This window comes from Alexandromys fortis, unplaced genomic scaffold (genome assembly GCF_014885135.2).
Source record: "Alexandromys fortis isolate MF-2015 unplaced genomic scaffold, M_Fortis_MF-2015_v1.1 scaffold_121, whole genome shotgun sequence".
NCBI classification, from domain to species: Eukaryota; Metazoa; Chordata; class Mammalia; order Rodentia; family Cricetidae; genus Alexandromys; species Alexandromys fortis.
This window is the reverse complement of record NW_026068037.1, coordinates 3,294,776-3,307,231: the sequence shown is the minus strand read 5'-3', so window position 1 is coordinate 3,307,231 and position 12,456 is coordinate 3,294,776. Positions and strand designations below refer to the sequence as shown.

The 12,456-nt window shown below is 42.0% G+C and overlaps 1 protein-coding gene across 5 annotated transcripts in view; it reads left to right on the top strand.

Moving 5' to 3' along the window:
- Satb1 (SATB homeobox 1) overlaps window positions 1-12,456 on the top strand; it is a 91,012-nt gene that overhangs the window by 35,868 nt on the left and 42,688 nt on the right. For all 5 annotated transcript variants that reach the window (XM_050165086.1, XM_050165089.1, XM_050165088.1 and 2 more), the window contains exons 6-7: window positions 8,591-8,702; window positions 11,057-11,511. In XM_050165086.1, the coding sequence (XP_050021043.1) occupies window positions 8,591-8,702; window positions 11,057-11,511 (567 nt within the window). The remainder of the gene's footprint in view (window positions 1-8,590; window positions 8,703-11,056; window positions 11,512-12,456) is intronic.

Below are 12,456 nucleotides of genomic sequence, written 5' to 3'. Positions count from 1 at the left end.
TTTTTTTTTTTTTTTTTTTTTTTTTTTTTTTTTTTTTTTTTTTTTTTTTGAGGCAGGATCATGGCATTGTATTTATGTGGAGGTCAGAAAACTACTCCCTGAAGTTAGTTCTCATTTCCCACCGCATGGATTCTGGGTTGGGCTCAGGTTGTCAGCGAGCCTTCCCTGCTGAGTATCACACAGGCCCCAGGGTCTTTACCCATTCCAGCAAGCACAGATCCTGGCACATCGCAAGAATTCAGGCATTTCTGCTGCACTAAGACATCATCGTCTGATAGCTGTACATTTATTTATGGGTGATATTAGCAGTTGTATTGGAAGAGCTTTGTAGACATTCTTGTTTGCAGTATCTTACTTTGCAAATTGTTTCCCGATTATACTTAGCTCTGCCTGTGAAGTTTACCTAACCAAGAGCAAGTGACTCCTGAGCTTTGCTTAGGAGAGCTTATTGCATTGCGGGTTATCTGGTATTTGTGTTCTGCAGAGGTTGCAGCACGTACCTGATTTTAAGCAGAACGGTAGTCTTGGGAGTCCAAAGGCTCAGCAGTATGAAGACTGCTAAAAATGAGCTAACCGTATATCACAGTGAAGCACAAGCTTCGTTGACAGATTTCTAGCATTATTACATGCACGTTAGCTTTTTCAGGGTAGTTTCAACTGTGCCCTATTCAAGACCCACATTTTCATTTTCTTTTAACTGTTATTCCATTTGTCCATTTTCTTGAAGGAAAGATGAGGGGGTGGGATGGGTTTCAATAACAGCCCAGTGATTTACAGACAGATGCTGATGCTGCCAACTCTTAGGCCAGGGCCTGGCTCTACATGTCCGATCTACATTCGGCTGTGTGAAGGTCTGGAGTCACCTGCACTTGGGACTGCAAATGTCTGTCATGCAGTCCATCCCAATGTCGTTGGGTCGTTTCACTATGAGGTTATGACCAGCGGCACTGATCCTAAACAAAGGGTTTTTCTAACATTGATAGAGATGAAGCCAGATCAGTGCTCTTCTCTTTTTAATGTTTAATCTAAAGATGACAGTGGTTTACATTTACATAGTAGTTGTGGGAAATCTTGTCTGAGAGCTGTGAGTTAAGCAAAACATGGACATCAAGGGCAAGCTTCCTCTTTTAGTTTCCTATGAGATAACAGTCATACGAGAATGCGGATTGTAGACCCCATAGTGGAGCTCAAGCAGACTGGAAGTCAGATCTTTGTCAGGGAATGAGAAGGGTTTGCTCAAAGGTTTACTGAGGTCCTGCCCCTTCCCCCCATATACATACACTCAGTGTTTAAGCAATGTGGTTTCAAATCTAACAGTGTTCCTGTGAAGAAAGAATGCAGAGAGAGAGAGTTGAGCTTCTTGTGGACAGTTTCCGAGCCTAGCACAAGTCCTTCTGCTGGGAAAGGGGAGTTATTCAAAAGCCTGGCGTTTCTGTTTTTACTTCGTGCTTTACAGTGTTTTGAAAATGCTCCATGTCAGACCCAAGGAGCTAATAATGAGTCCGATGATTTTTCTGAGTCCAGGTAGTAGAAATTGTTTCTTCTATAAAGACAAGCCACTCATACATTCACACCGGGCATCAGAGAAGGAATAATCAAACATCCCTCCAGTGTTTAAATGAGCAGAGTTTCAGGTTTATCTAAATCAGATTTACCCAGATGCAGGCATATCTAAAAGAAGTGCTCATGTAAAGTCTACTTAGGTTAATATGATACTTAACCTAATAACATTTATATTTTTAATAATTATATCACAAGCAAGATGTTAAGTGGCTGTAAGCTTCTTGTAAACACAGCTCTAGGTAGAGATGTGTGTGCAGGGTGTGCCTAAGAGTGATGTGTGCTTTGCACAATTGATTCTCCCCTGGTGTCTCTGGAAAGACAATCCCCTCACGGATTCTCAACACTGGTTGGAGCAGTGATGGTTACCTTTCAGTTTCCATATTATGTACATTCCTGTTGAAATATTATATACTTTTACGACTAATACTAATAATATACCTTTTGGCAGATACTTTGCAATTTAAGCTCTGCATATTTATGCAAGGGGTTTGAGGTTTTATTGTAGAAGAAATGAGGACGGCATGGAGAATTTGGTCAAATGTTGTATTATCTAGAGTTTGTATAAAATTACTTTAATTAGACAGAGTAACTGCACCAGCGTTTTCATTGAAAGCTACAACTTGTGCTATTCGGTAATTAAGATATCTGCGTTTTGCAAAATGATGATGTTTTCACCTTTAGAAAATACATTTCGGGGAAATGAGAGTAGAGATGGGTATGTTTCCTTTCACTTCTTTGGTATTCCTTCAGAACTTTATAACGGCTTTTCATTTTTGGTGATGTGTCCTGACTTCTTTGGAAGAAAATGCCATTTCCAGGCACCAGAAATGATCAAGAATGGCAAGAGCTCCCCCAAACTTGGACAGCTAGAGCTTAAGAGAAATTTACAAGTGACCCATCTTTTTTTTTTTTTGTTTTTTTGTTTTTTGTTTTTCGAGACAGGGTTTCTCTGTGGTTTTGGAGTCTCTCCTGGAACTAGCTCTTGTAGACCAGGCTGGTCTCGAACTCACAGAGATCCTCCTGCCTCTGCAAGTGACCCATCTTATCGTGACAAATCGAGGTTTCAGTTGTGCTCTAGTAGTATCCCTCAAGAGAATAGCTTAGAGGGTGGAACTGTTAGGAAAATTCATCCATAGGTAGTCAGGTGTTGCTTTAGGAGGAGGGACACATTCTTGAGAAATTGTGCTTCTCAAAAAAAAAAAAAAAAAAAGAAAGAAAGAAAAGAAAAGGAAAAAAAACAGGAAATAGTAATGAGCTAGCAGTTAGTTCAGCGTATTGTTTGGGAAAATGTTCATTTCATTGAAAATTACAAAAAGTGTTTAATTCCTTCTTGCCTTTAATGTAAGAGATAAAAAAAAGTTGTGTTTAATACCTCCTTGCCCTTAATATAAACAAATTTAAAAGTTCTGTCAAGATTAGTGTTCTAGCACTGGAAATAACGTGTGAGTTTCCCACAGCATTCAGACTGGACAGGAGTTAAAGTTCATTTTTTTGTTCTTGTTTTTGTATATTTTCCATGTGTAGGTATTTCTTTCAGATAACAGTTATTTTCAACTTTATGCCAAAAACATTAGCCATGATGTGTTTTCATTTCAAGCATGGGTAGAACAAATAAATACATTCTAGGTGATGGAAAACCATGAGATTGACCTCACAGAATCAAACCTGTGAAGATCTCCACTTCAAAACCTAGATTCCTTCCTACAGGGAAAGATACTCCATTCCTTAGCTGAAATTAATTAGCATTCAGAAACCAGATCGCATGTTTTTGGGTATTCATGAGATCTCTGAAAAAAAAAATGTTTTTAACTTGTAGAAATGTGTTGCAACACACAGATGGGAAGAAAAAGAAAAAAAAAACCTCTTTAGCAAGCACTGTGTGTAAAAGGAATATTACATTTTACACGCTCCTGATTGCTCTGTGTAAACAGTTTTTGACATCTGTCTTTATAGTTTCGAGGAGAGGAAGACTTTGTTAAAAGAATCATTTTTATACAGCAGCCACCATTTCAGTCTCGCTTTACCTGTATTATGAAAGCAGATGGTCTGCATGTCTTTTGAATATTTATAACTATCAAAAACAATCTCTTGCTATTCACCCTTAGGCTTATGAGATGTCAGGACTGTTCTGGTTGGAAAAAAAATCATCTTGGGTGTTTACAGAAAGAGGATTACATTAAGCTGAAATGACTATACATTTTCCAGTTTAATATTTGTCCATCAGCTGTTTAATCGTATTTAGATAATTGTGTAAATAAGATGTGCTAGCCCTTGCCCTGTCTGCTGAAGGAACCGGCAAGCTTTCAACATGGTTGAGCCACCATTTTGTAGAAGCTGCATCTGTCTCTTCCCATCTCATTTAGCCTAGACCCAAGTCCCAAGCAAGTTAGGATCCTGACATCAGCAGTCCTGTTTAAAAAGCCAGGAGACCTGCAGAAGCACAAGGCCATCTTGGGGACCTCAGAAGCACCAGGGAGCTGCTAGCTGCCTGGCTCCCAAGAGCTTTGTCACATGCAAAAGCCGAGCAGCTGCCTACCCCTGCAAAACAGGCCTAGCCTCCTCCTTCCTTTCCCCAGCTTGCCCTGTTTCTAGGTATTTTGGAAAACTTTTGGAATAGTGGGGGTTAACTGGTTTTTTTGACTGGAAGCTGAGCAATCAGAGATAACAGATTTTGCTGTGGTTGGTTGATTTGGCAGAAAAGCATGAACAGTTTTGGTTTAAATGATTGAATAACCCGATTAGCATTGTTTTGGGGTGTTTTTTTTTTCTTTGAGGGGGGTTGTTAAAGGCACAACAAAGCAGTTTTAAGGGTAATCAGATTGCAGCCCCTTCCCCGTTGATAATCTTGTCCTTGAGAAGGCTGCCCTTCTCCCAAACAAGTCCCCTTGGCCACTAAGATGGCCAAGCGGAACAATCAGGCCACCTTCCCTCATTTTCCAGTGCACTATAGATATACACCACAGTGTGTGTGACTCCCTAGCAGGGGTTTGGAAGATAACATTTGGGAAAATTATGTAACTTCAACCGGTTCCTTGTGTTTTTCTGTTTTTCACATTGAGAGACCTGCAGATTTTCGAGCAAAGGTTCAGAATGTTCCAACAATATGTAAGTCAGGCTTTAGAAAAATTCCACCCTTACCTTTTCACAATTAGAAAGGTTATAAATAATGTATTTGGCTGAAAAGGAGGCTCAGCCCGTGGCAGATGGTATCCTTCTAGAGGGCTGGGGTTTCTGGGAAGATGGCATCCTTACAGATCGGAACTTTAGCAGACTCGGAAAGAGCCAAGCTCCTCATAGGGAGTAGACATGTGCTCTGTGGATCTTAGGAAAGCTTACAACTTGGCTCCTAGGATGAGAGTATCGTGTCACACAGGGGTTAGGAGACCCACAGCCAATTTCTGCCAACTTTTAAATTTGTATCTCCCCACACTGGGATCCTCGGCCTGTGTTTTCGTTGGTGTGCCCTGCAGCAACATTTGAACTCGGAATTTCTAGCATCAGAATTTAGTCAGTTGGATTAATTGACTCCCCGAATGTTGATGTTTTTACAGTACTGGCCACTGACTGACTAGAAAACTTGCCACAGAAATTGTGTATTTGAAAGTGCTCATATAAGTACATACCAAGGGAGCAGAGCAGCAACCACCCCAGCCTCTTTGGAGACATCTGTGGGTTGCTTTGAAAAACCTGGAGGGGGATCTCTTGCAAATTATTGAAGAAAGGCGCTTGTAGCTGAGAGATTGGGCTTTGGAAGTTCACTTGGCAAAAATACTGCTGCCTTTGATGATGGAGGGCAAAAGGAGGAGGATGTTCCAGTGACCCAAAGAAGTTGCTTATTTCTTTGGCCTTCTCCCATCCCTACTGTGTTCAGCCTTGTGCTGAGCATCCAGGCTGTTGTGAGATAAGTCTAGAAGATGCTCAGTGAAGGAAGTGCTAGTTGCCGTGGCCCAGCCTGCAACTTGATTTGGGAAGGTGGGAGGGCCTGGCAGATTTGGAGCCATAGAGCCTGAGGGAGAATGGAGGAGCCATGGGACTATGTCTGGGGTGAAGGGCTTCCTGATACTTGCTATGAAATGCACCTCAGCTTCGCTGAGCTGAGAGGTTGAACAAAAAAAACTGTTGGCCCTTGTCCCTTGACTTGCTACCACATTTAATTTGTGCATCCTTCAGTTTCCCTAGGACCATTTCTGTGGGGATAGGTGTCTCGGGTGGTGATGTGCATGGTGCATATGCGTGAAGACTTGACATGGATTCCCAGCACATACATAAAAAGCCTGGCCTAGCAGCTTGTGATTCCAGTACTAAGAGGAGGAACAGGAGAACCCCTGTGGCTAACTGGCCAGCTAGTCAGCTGAATCCTTGAGCTCTGGATTTAGTGAGAGACTCTGAAAATATGGTGGCGAGATTAGGAAAGAAATCTGGTGTCCACACACCCACATCTGCACAGAGACATCATTTTGAAAATTGTATCTGTTATTTAAAGCATCCTAATTCTTTGGTGTGTGTGTGTGTGTGTGTGTGTGTGTGCACGCATGGTTGTGTATCAGGCTGTGTGAGGAGTTCAGGACAATGTCTGGGAGTCAGTTCTCTACTGTCTCAGACCCAGCAGGCACTTTGCTGCTCTGTCATTGCAATGGCCCCACTGAAAGCGTCTTTGACAGATCTGCATTACCAATAATAAAAGCCCAGTGATGGAGTAAGGAAGTGAAGGGGGAACAAAGGGTCCTCTGCCAAACGGTAGAATCACCTTAGGACTAGGACGCACACTAGAGATTAGGGCTAAGCGGGGGCAGTGGAAGCCTTGATGATGGGCACATATGGGTGCTATTCTCCACATATGGATAGTAATGAACTGCATAGCACTTTTGCATATGAGCTTGATTAAAGTATTTCAGAATGTATTTTCTCACACTGTGCATTCTCCTTTTTCCCCCACCATTGCTGCAGACAGTCACATTGTATTGGAACGATCTAGTACATCACCTACTTCCTAATAGGCCACAAACTTATTAGACAGAGGCTATGTCTGACCCCTCTTGTGTCCTTCATAACAGCCAGTACAGCAAAAAACAAATGTAATATGTAGAACTAAGGGGACAAAGTGGGCTGGGTACTTATTGAAAACCTCTACAGAATTTAGGAAGCCTGTATATTTATTTTTAAATATGTGACCTTCCATGCTGTGCTCTGTTAACATAGGAAAGTGTCAGAATGTCTAGGTAAAAATTAGTATTTGTTTAGAAGTTGGGCCAGAGTAGAAGACCACGAGCTGACATCCATGTGTAGAATCATTGTTATCTATCAGTGATCTCAATCATTTTATTAGACTCTAACATTATTGATCCATTATTATGGGAGAGGAAGTGAGATGGAAGCCGGCAGATTGCTAACTGTCAGGTAGTCATCCTCTGGCTCTGGGTTTGGCAACTTACTAAGTGTCTTTTTGCACTGTGGACTGGGGGAGGCTCTTGGTGAAATTGCAAGCTATTGGATTAATGGCAGGGCTTCACGAGCACATTAAGAATGTCTTTTTAGAGAAATAAAATGTAAAAGTGACGATAAAGTAGAAAGTGTGGGGAGAAAAAGCTATCATGGTGCCTCATTGGAGAGACAGCTGTATTTTGCATAAATAATGCAACTCCAGCCTGTGCATTGCTCCTACTTCTTTAGAGGACCCCCAAACTTACACATTACAGAAAGTTAACGTGATGATGGATGTCAGAATTAATAATAGCCCAAAGAGCTTCACATTTGAAGTAGCTTAGAGAAGATAATGATATAAAACTGTCCCCAAACTGGCTTTTCTGGTTATTCGTTGCCTCCCAACAATGGAGCCTTCTGTAAGCTGTTTCTCTGTAGGCCAACCAGGTCTGAAATTTTAGCTCTTAGGTTTCTACTCTCAGGACCAGGAGGATTGGGGCTTCAGTCTCACTCTTCAGATTCAACAGAGAGTTAGTTTAGCTACTAGAAACTGTGGGTGAGCCAGGAGTTAAGTGACAGCAATTATGGTAACCAAAATTATCTGGGAAAATAGGCTTTTGTTTTTTTCGGAAATGTCGTTGTGTATTTTTTTACTTTAAACCTTAGTGATACGTTAACATCATTGTCTCCATTTTTATTTATTAGAAGGCTGACTCTTGTCCGTGCCTTTTTGTTTGAGTCAGTGTCTCACTGTATGGTGTGAGCTGGACTGAAACTTACAAGTTCAGGTTGGGCAAGGACTCACAGAGATCTGCCTGCCCCGCCTCCCGAGTGCTGGGTTAAGGGCAGACATCACCATGCCCAGCTCTTCAAGGTCTTTTTTTTAAAGAGAAAAATGGCAAAGAGACATTCCTTTCTTTTTCTTTCTCTCTTGTTTTTGTGAATGGGGCTCTTAAAATGTTAATTAGCACGAAATGTATATATTTAAACATTTTCTGGTTATTTAAAATTCACAACTCAAGCTTTACTAGATAAAGCCAGCAATCAAGTCTGAAGATGCTCGTCTTCTGAGAAAGGCTCTTGAGATAGTTTTCCTCTTACATGTGACCTCTGAGCACTGTTAGCTCACCAGCAGCTGAAATCCATACAGTGAACATAAAAATAAAAAATGATTTCTCCTGCTTGGTCATGCCTGACTTTGCTGGGGGTGTTGGTGAGAGGCAGGTGTTGCTGAGGCCGTCAGAGCTCAGGCCCTGGCCTATGTTTCAGACGAGCTTCCAGCTTCCAACTGGTGTCCGTGGCTCATAAACATGTCAGGTTCAGTCACCGCACTACAAAATACCCTACCTTTCTAAATTTCAGTCCTGGCATCATCTGACTGGGGAACGGATGGTGTGGATGAAGGATGGGTAAAGAGTGCTGGTGTGTAGGCTACTGCTTCTACTTAAATAAGCGTTTGATGATGCACTTAATGGAAGCTAAGAACCTGAAGCTTTGGTCCGAGTTGGTTTAGAAAGACTGAAAGCAGGTACAACTTCCCACAGCTGAGGTTGTGGTACCCACCTTGTGCATGCTGTATTATACATGTTCTTCCCTCTCCACACAGAGCATGATCTCCTCCATTGTGAACAGCACGTACTATGCAAATGTCTCGGCAGCAAAATGTCAAGAATTTGGAAGGTGGTACAAACATTTCAAGAAGACAAAGGATATGATGGGTAAGCAAAAAAAAAAAAAAAAAAAAAAGAAAAGAAAAGGCAAAAGCCCATCCCCTTGCCGTGGCAGCATACCATTGCATGTCATTTGGGGGTTTATCAAAGTCACATCGAAAGCCAGATCTTTTGATTGCCCAATTAGAGATCAATTTAGGATGTTTCTTTGGGGGTGGGGGAGTGGGTATGAGTATAATGAGATAATTAAATTCAATAAATGTTTGTGTTTAAATCAGCCACACTGACTCGGTTGTCAGACATGCAGGAAATCGCGGCGTGAGGAGGAGAGCTGTCATTTTGTAATGTCTCAGTGAAGCCCTAACCAGGCCTTGAATAACTAATATCAGCTGTGATTTCTCACAGACATAACCATGCTTTAAGGAATTTTGCTTTTGTTTGCAAAAACGAGAAAGGGGCTGTTTTCACGCCAGCTTTTAAACAGGATTCAACTGTCTTTGACTCACTAAACACTCTTTGGTTTTCACCATTGAGCTGGAGTGGTTTTTATGGCTCCAGACCCCACAGGTAGGCTCTTTCAGTGCCAGCATAGTGCCCTCTCTGAGCATGCATCAAGCTGAGCGGGGTGGAAAACAACTGGTCACAGTTGCACGCTGTGGCTGAGCGGTGGGAGACTGGCGCTTTCTCTTCATGAATCAGTTAGTGCTCATGGGAGCAACCACCGTGGTTAAGGTGGATGTACCTTCTTTCATATACTGTACCTTCCAAATATGTACTACATCTTGAAAGGAAACAGGAATGGAGTGTTTCGTACACAAAGCCATATGCCCTGTTGTAAATCTTTGTTTATCACCATTCTGTTCATTTAATAGTAACAACAGTAATAACTTTTCCTAAAGACTCAGAGACAAGAAACCCGAATTTTGAGCATGTTTTAGCTTTTAATATTTGAAGAAAGGCCATCCATCTACCAAAACAGATTCTTTGCTTTTATAGCTTAGGGCTGTAATGAAGACAATGCATCAAGTTGGGAATAATTGCTTGAATTACTGTTCCATGTGAATGGCCCACTTGGGCTGATATCATTGGTAGAAACTGAAGGTTTCTTCCCATTCTTAGAGTCTGCACATATCATGGGGTATAGGAATATGACCCGTCCCTCTGATTTTAAAATCTGCATATTTAGTGAAAAGAGAAATGGTGACTAAAGTCCAAGTCGAGCCTTCCCATGAGAGGTGTGGACGGTTGAAAAGGCTTTCCTGTTTCTGTCACACAGTTCCCTCTAGTCCCTCCTGTGCAGCAATGCCATATTTGACACACTTAGAGCTGACTCTCAGCCAATCCACACAAGTGTTCTAGCCAAGGGAGAAACATTCATTCTGGGTAGGTGGAAATAAATTGCAGAATTGTGACGGCCTCACCATTGTCCTAGGACAGCTCTCTGCCCCATCCTTAGCAGCTGGTGAGAACCACACTTGTATTAAAAGCATTGGAGCCTTAGCCACACTGGGTATGCTGGCTTGCTCTGCTCTACGTCTTTGCTTTATCCTGAGAAATATTTGCTGAAATCCTTATGCATTCATGATTGGACCTAAATGAAACAAAGCCCAGTGATGCCAAGAGTGACAGCCAGCTGTTATGACCACCTTTGTTCTGTAGACTACTTCCCTCTTTTGCCTGGATTGCTAGAGTTAATATAATACAGAAGTGTTTGCAATTTTTTCTCTAATTGTTTTTTAGTCATAGTTTAGTTATTTGCTTTTAACTTAGCTCACGGTTTCTTGGTGCCATTAAGCGAGCAATGTTTTTGAGGCCATCTTAAAAGAAACAGCCGTTGGCTATGAACACCACTAAGAACCAGTAATAGTTTGATTCCAAAGCAAACATTAAAAATGTGTTTATACAGAGAAACCCTGTCTCAAAAAAAAAAAAAAAAAAAAACATGTGTTTATAGTAGATTTTATGTCTTAAATCGGTGGTTCTCAACCTTCCTAATGCTTCGACCTTTTAATACAGTTCCTCATATTGTGGTGATCCCCAACCATAAATTATTTTTGTTGCTACTTCATAACTGTAATTTTGCTACTGTTATGAATCATAAATAATTTTGGCGACAAAGGTTTGCCAAGGAGGTCTTGACCCACAGGTTGAGAACCACTGCATTAGCTCTAAGATATATTTCAAAACAGCTGAAGGAGTGTTGTTCTGCACAAAGCATATCAAATTGTCTGCAGAGGAGAACACAATGATGGCCAGAAAGTTGTGTCCTGAAATTATCTTGGCATCATTACTCCTCAGTGTGCTCTTTGCTTGCTGATTTCTTTATCTTTCTTTTATTAGAAAGTGATCAGAAATTTTCTTCATTGCTGTCTGAACTTGATTTTCCTTTTTGTCTACTTTAGTTGAAATGGATAGTCTGTCTGAACTGTCCCAGCAAGGCACCAACCATGTCAACTTTGGCCAGCAGCCGGTCCCAGGGAACACAGCTGAGCAGCCACCATCTCCTGCACAGCTCTCCCATGGCAGCCAGCCCTCTGTCCGGACCCCTCTTCCGAACCTGCACCCTGGGCTTGTGTCAACACCTATCAGTCCTCAGCTGGTCAACCAGCAGCTGGTGATGGCCCAGCTGCTTAACCAGCAGTATGCGGTGAACAGACTCCTAGCCCAGCAGTCCTTAAACCAGCAGTACTTGAACCACCCTCCCCCTGTCAGTAGGTCCATGAATAAGCCTTTGGAGCAGCAGGTTTCAACCAACACGGAGGTCTCTTCGGAAATCTACCAGTGGGTGCGGGACGAGCTGAAACGAGCGGGAATCTCCCAGGCAGTGTTTGCACGCGTGGCTTTCAACAGAACTCAGGTCAGTGTTGTTCTGCTTCCTCCTCCTTCCTTCGCTTCCGTGTTCATGTTCTTCTCCTCCACGTTCACCTCTGTCACCACTGTGGTGGTGCCTGTTGCTGTGCCCCTTCCAGCGCACACACTGGCATTGTCTGTGTTCTCGTTGTGGGTGGTAGCTGTTAGTGACAGAAGGTGAAGTGTCTAGCCTAGGTCTTTTTCCGTGTTTCTGTTCGTGCCAAACTTAAATATATTAATGTGTTTTGTTGAAGTTCTTCAACCTTTTTTGATACTGTGCAGCTTAATAGTGGTTTAATTTAATTCTGCAGACATTTCTTAGCTTGCCTTCTTCCGTGATTTGCTCCTGTTCTCCACACCTCCTTTGGTTTCCCCCATTTTTGTAGTAGAGTTATATGCTTTTTACAAAGTGTAGTCTGTCTGCTTTTTTTTCTGTCTGTCCTTCCTTTCTTTCTTTTCTTTCTTGTTTTGTTTAAGACAGGGTTTCTCTGTGTATCCTAGAACTTGCTCTGTAGACCAGGCTGGCCTTGAATTCACAGAGATTCTCCTGCCTCTGCCTCCCTAGTGCTGGGATTAAAGGCATGGGCCATCACCTCTGCTGCCCAGCCAAAGTGTGATTTTTATATGGCTCTTTGTGTATACATTGTGTGGCTTGACCACACTAAGATCGTCTCCTTCTGGTGCCCTTTGCCTATTGTCCAGAGTCTCATGTTAATTTACACAGACTTCACCTCATACCAGAGAAACCAGGGGTTTTGTGTTAGTTTATTTGTTTGTTGTGAGTCCAGAAAGTAAATATTTGGGTGCCATAAAATCCCTTATCACACTATAGATCACTAGGCATCTATAGTGGGGGATGGGTGTAGCTGGGTGGCATTTCACTACTATCTGTATAACAGACCTTGTGCTGGGTTGGTCTGTAAGCTTTAGTTAAATATTCAATTTAGACTTC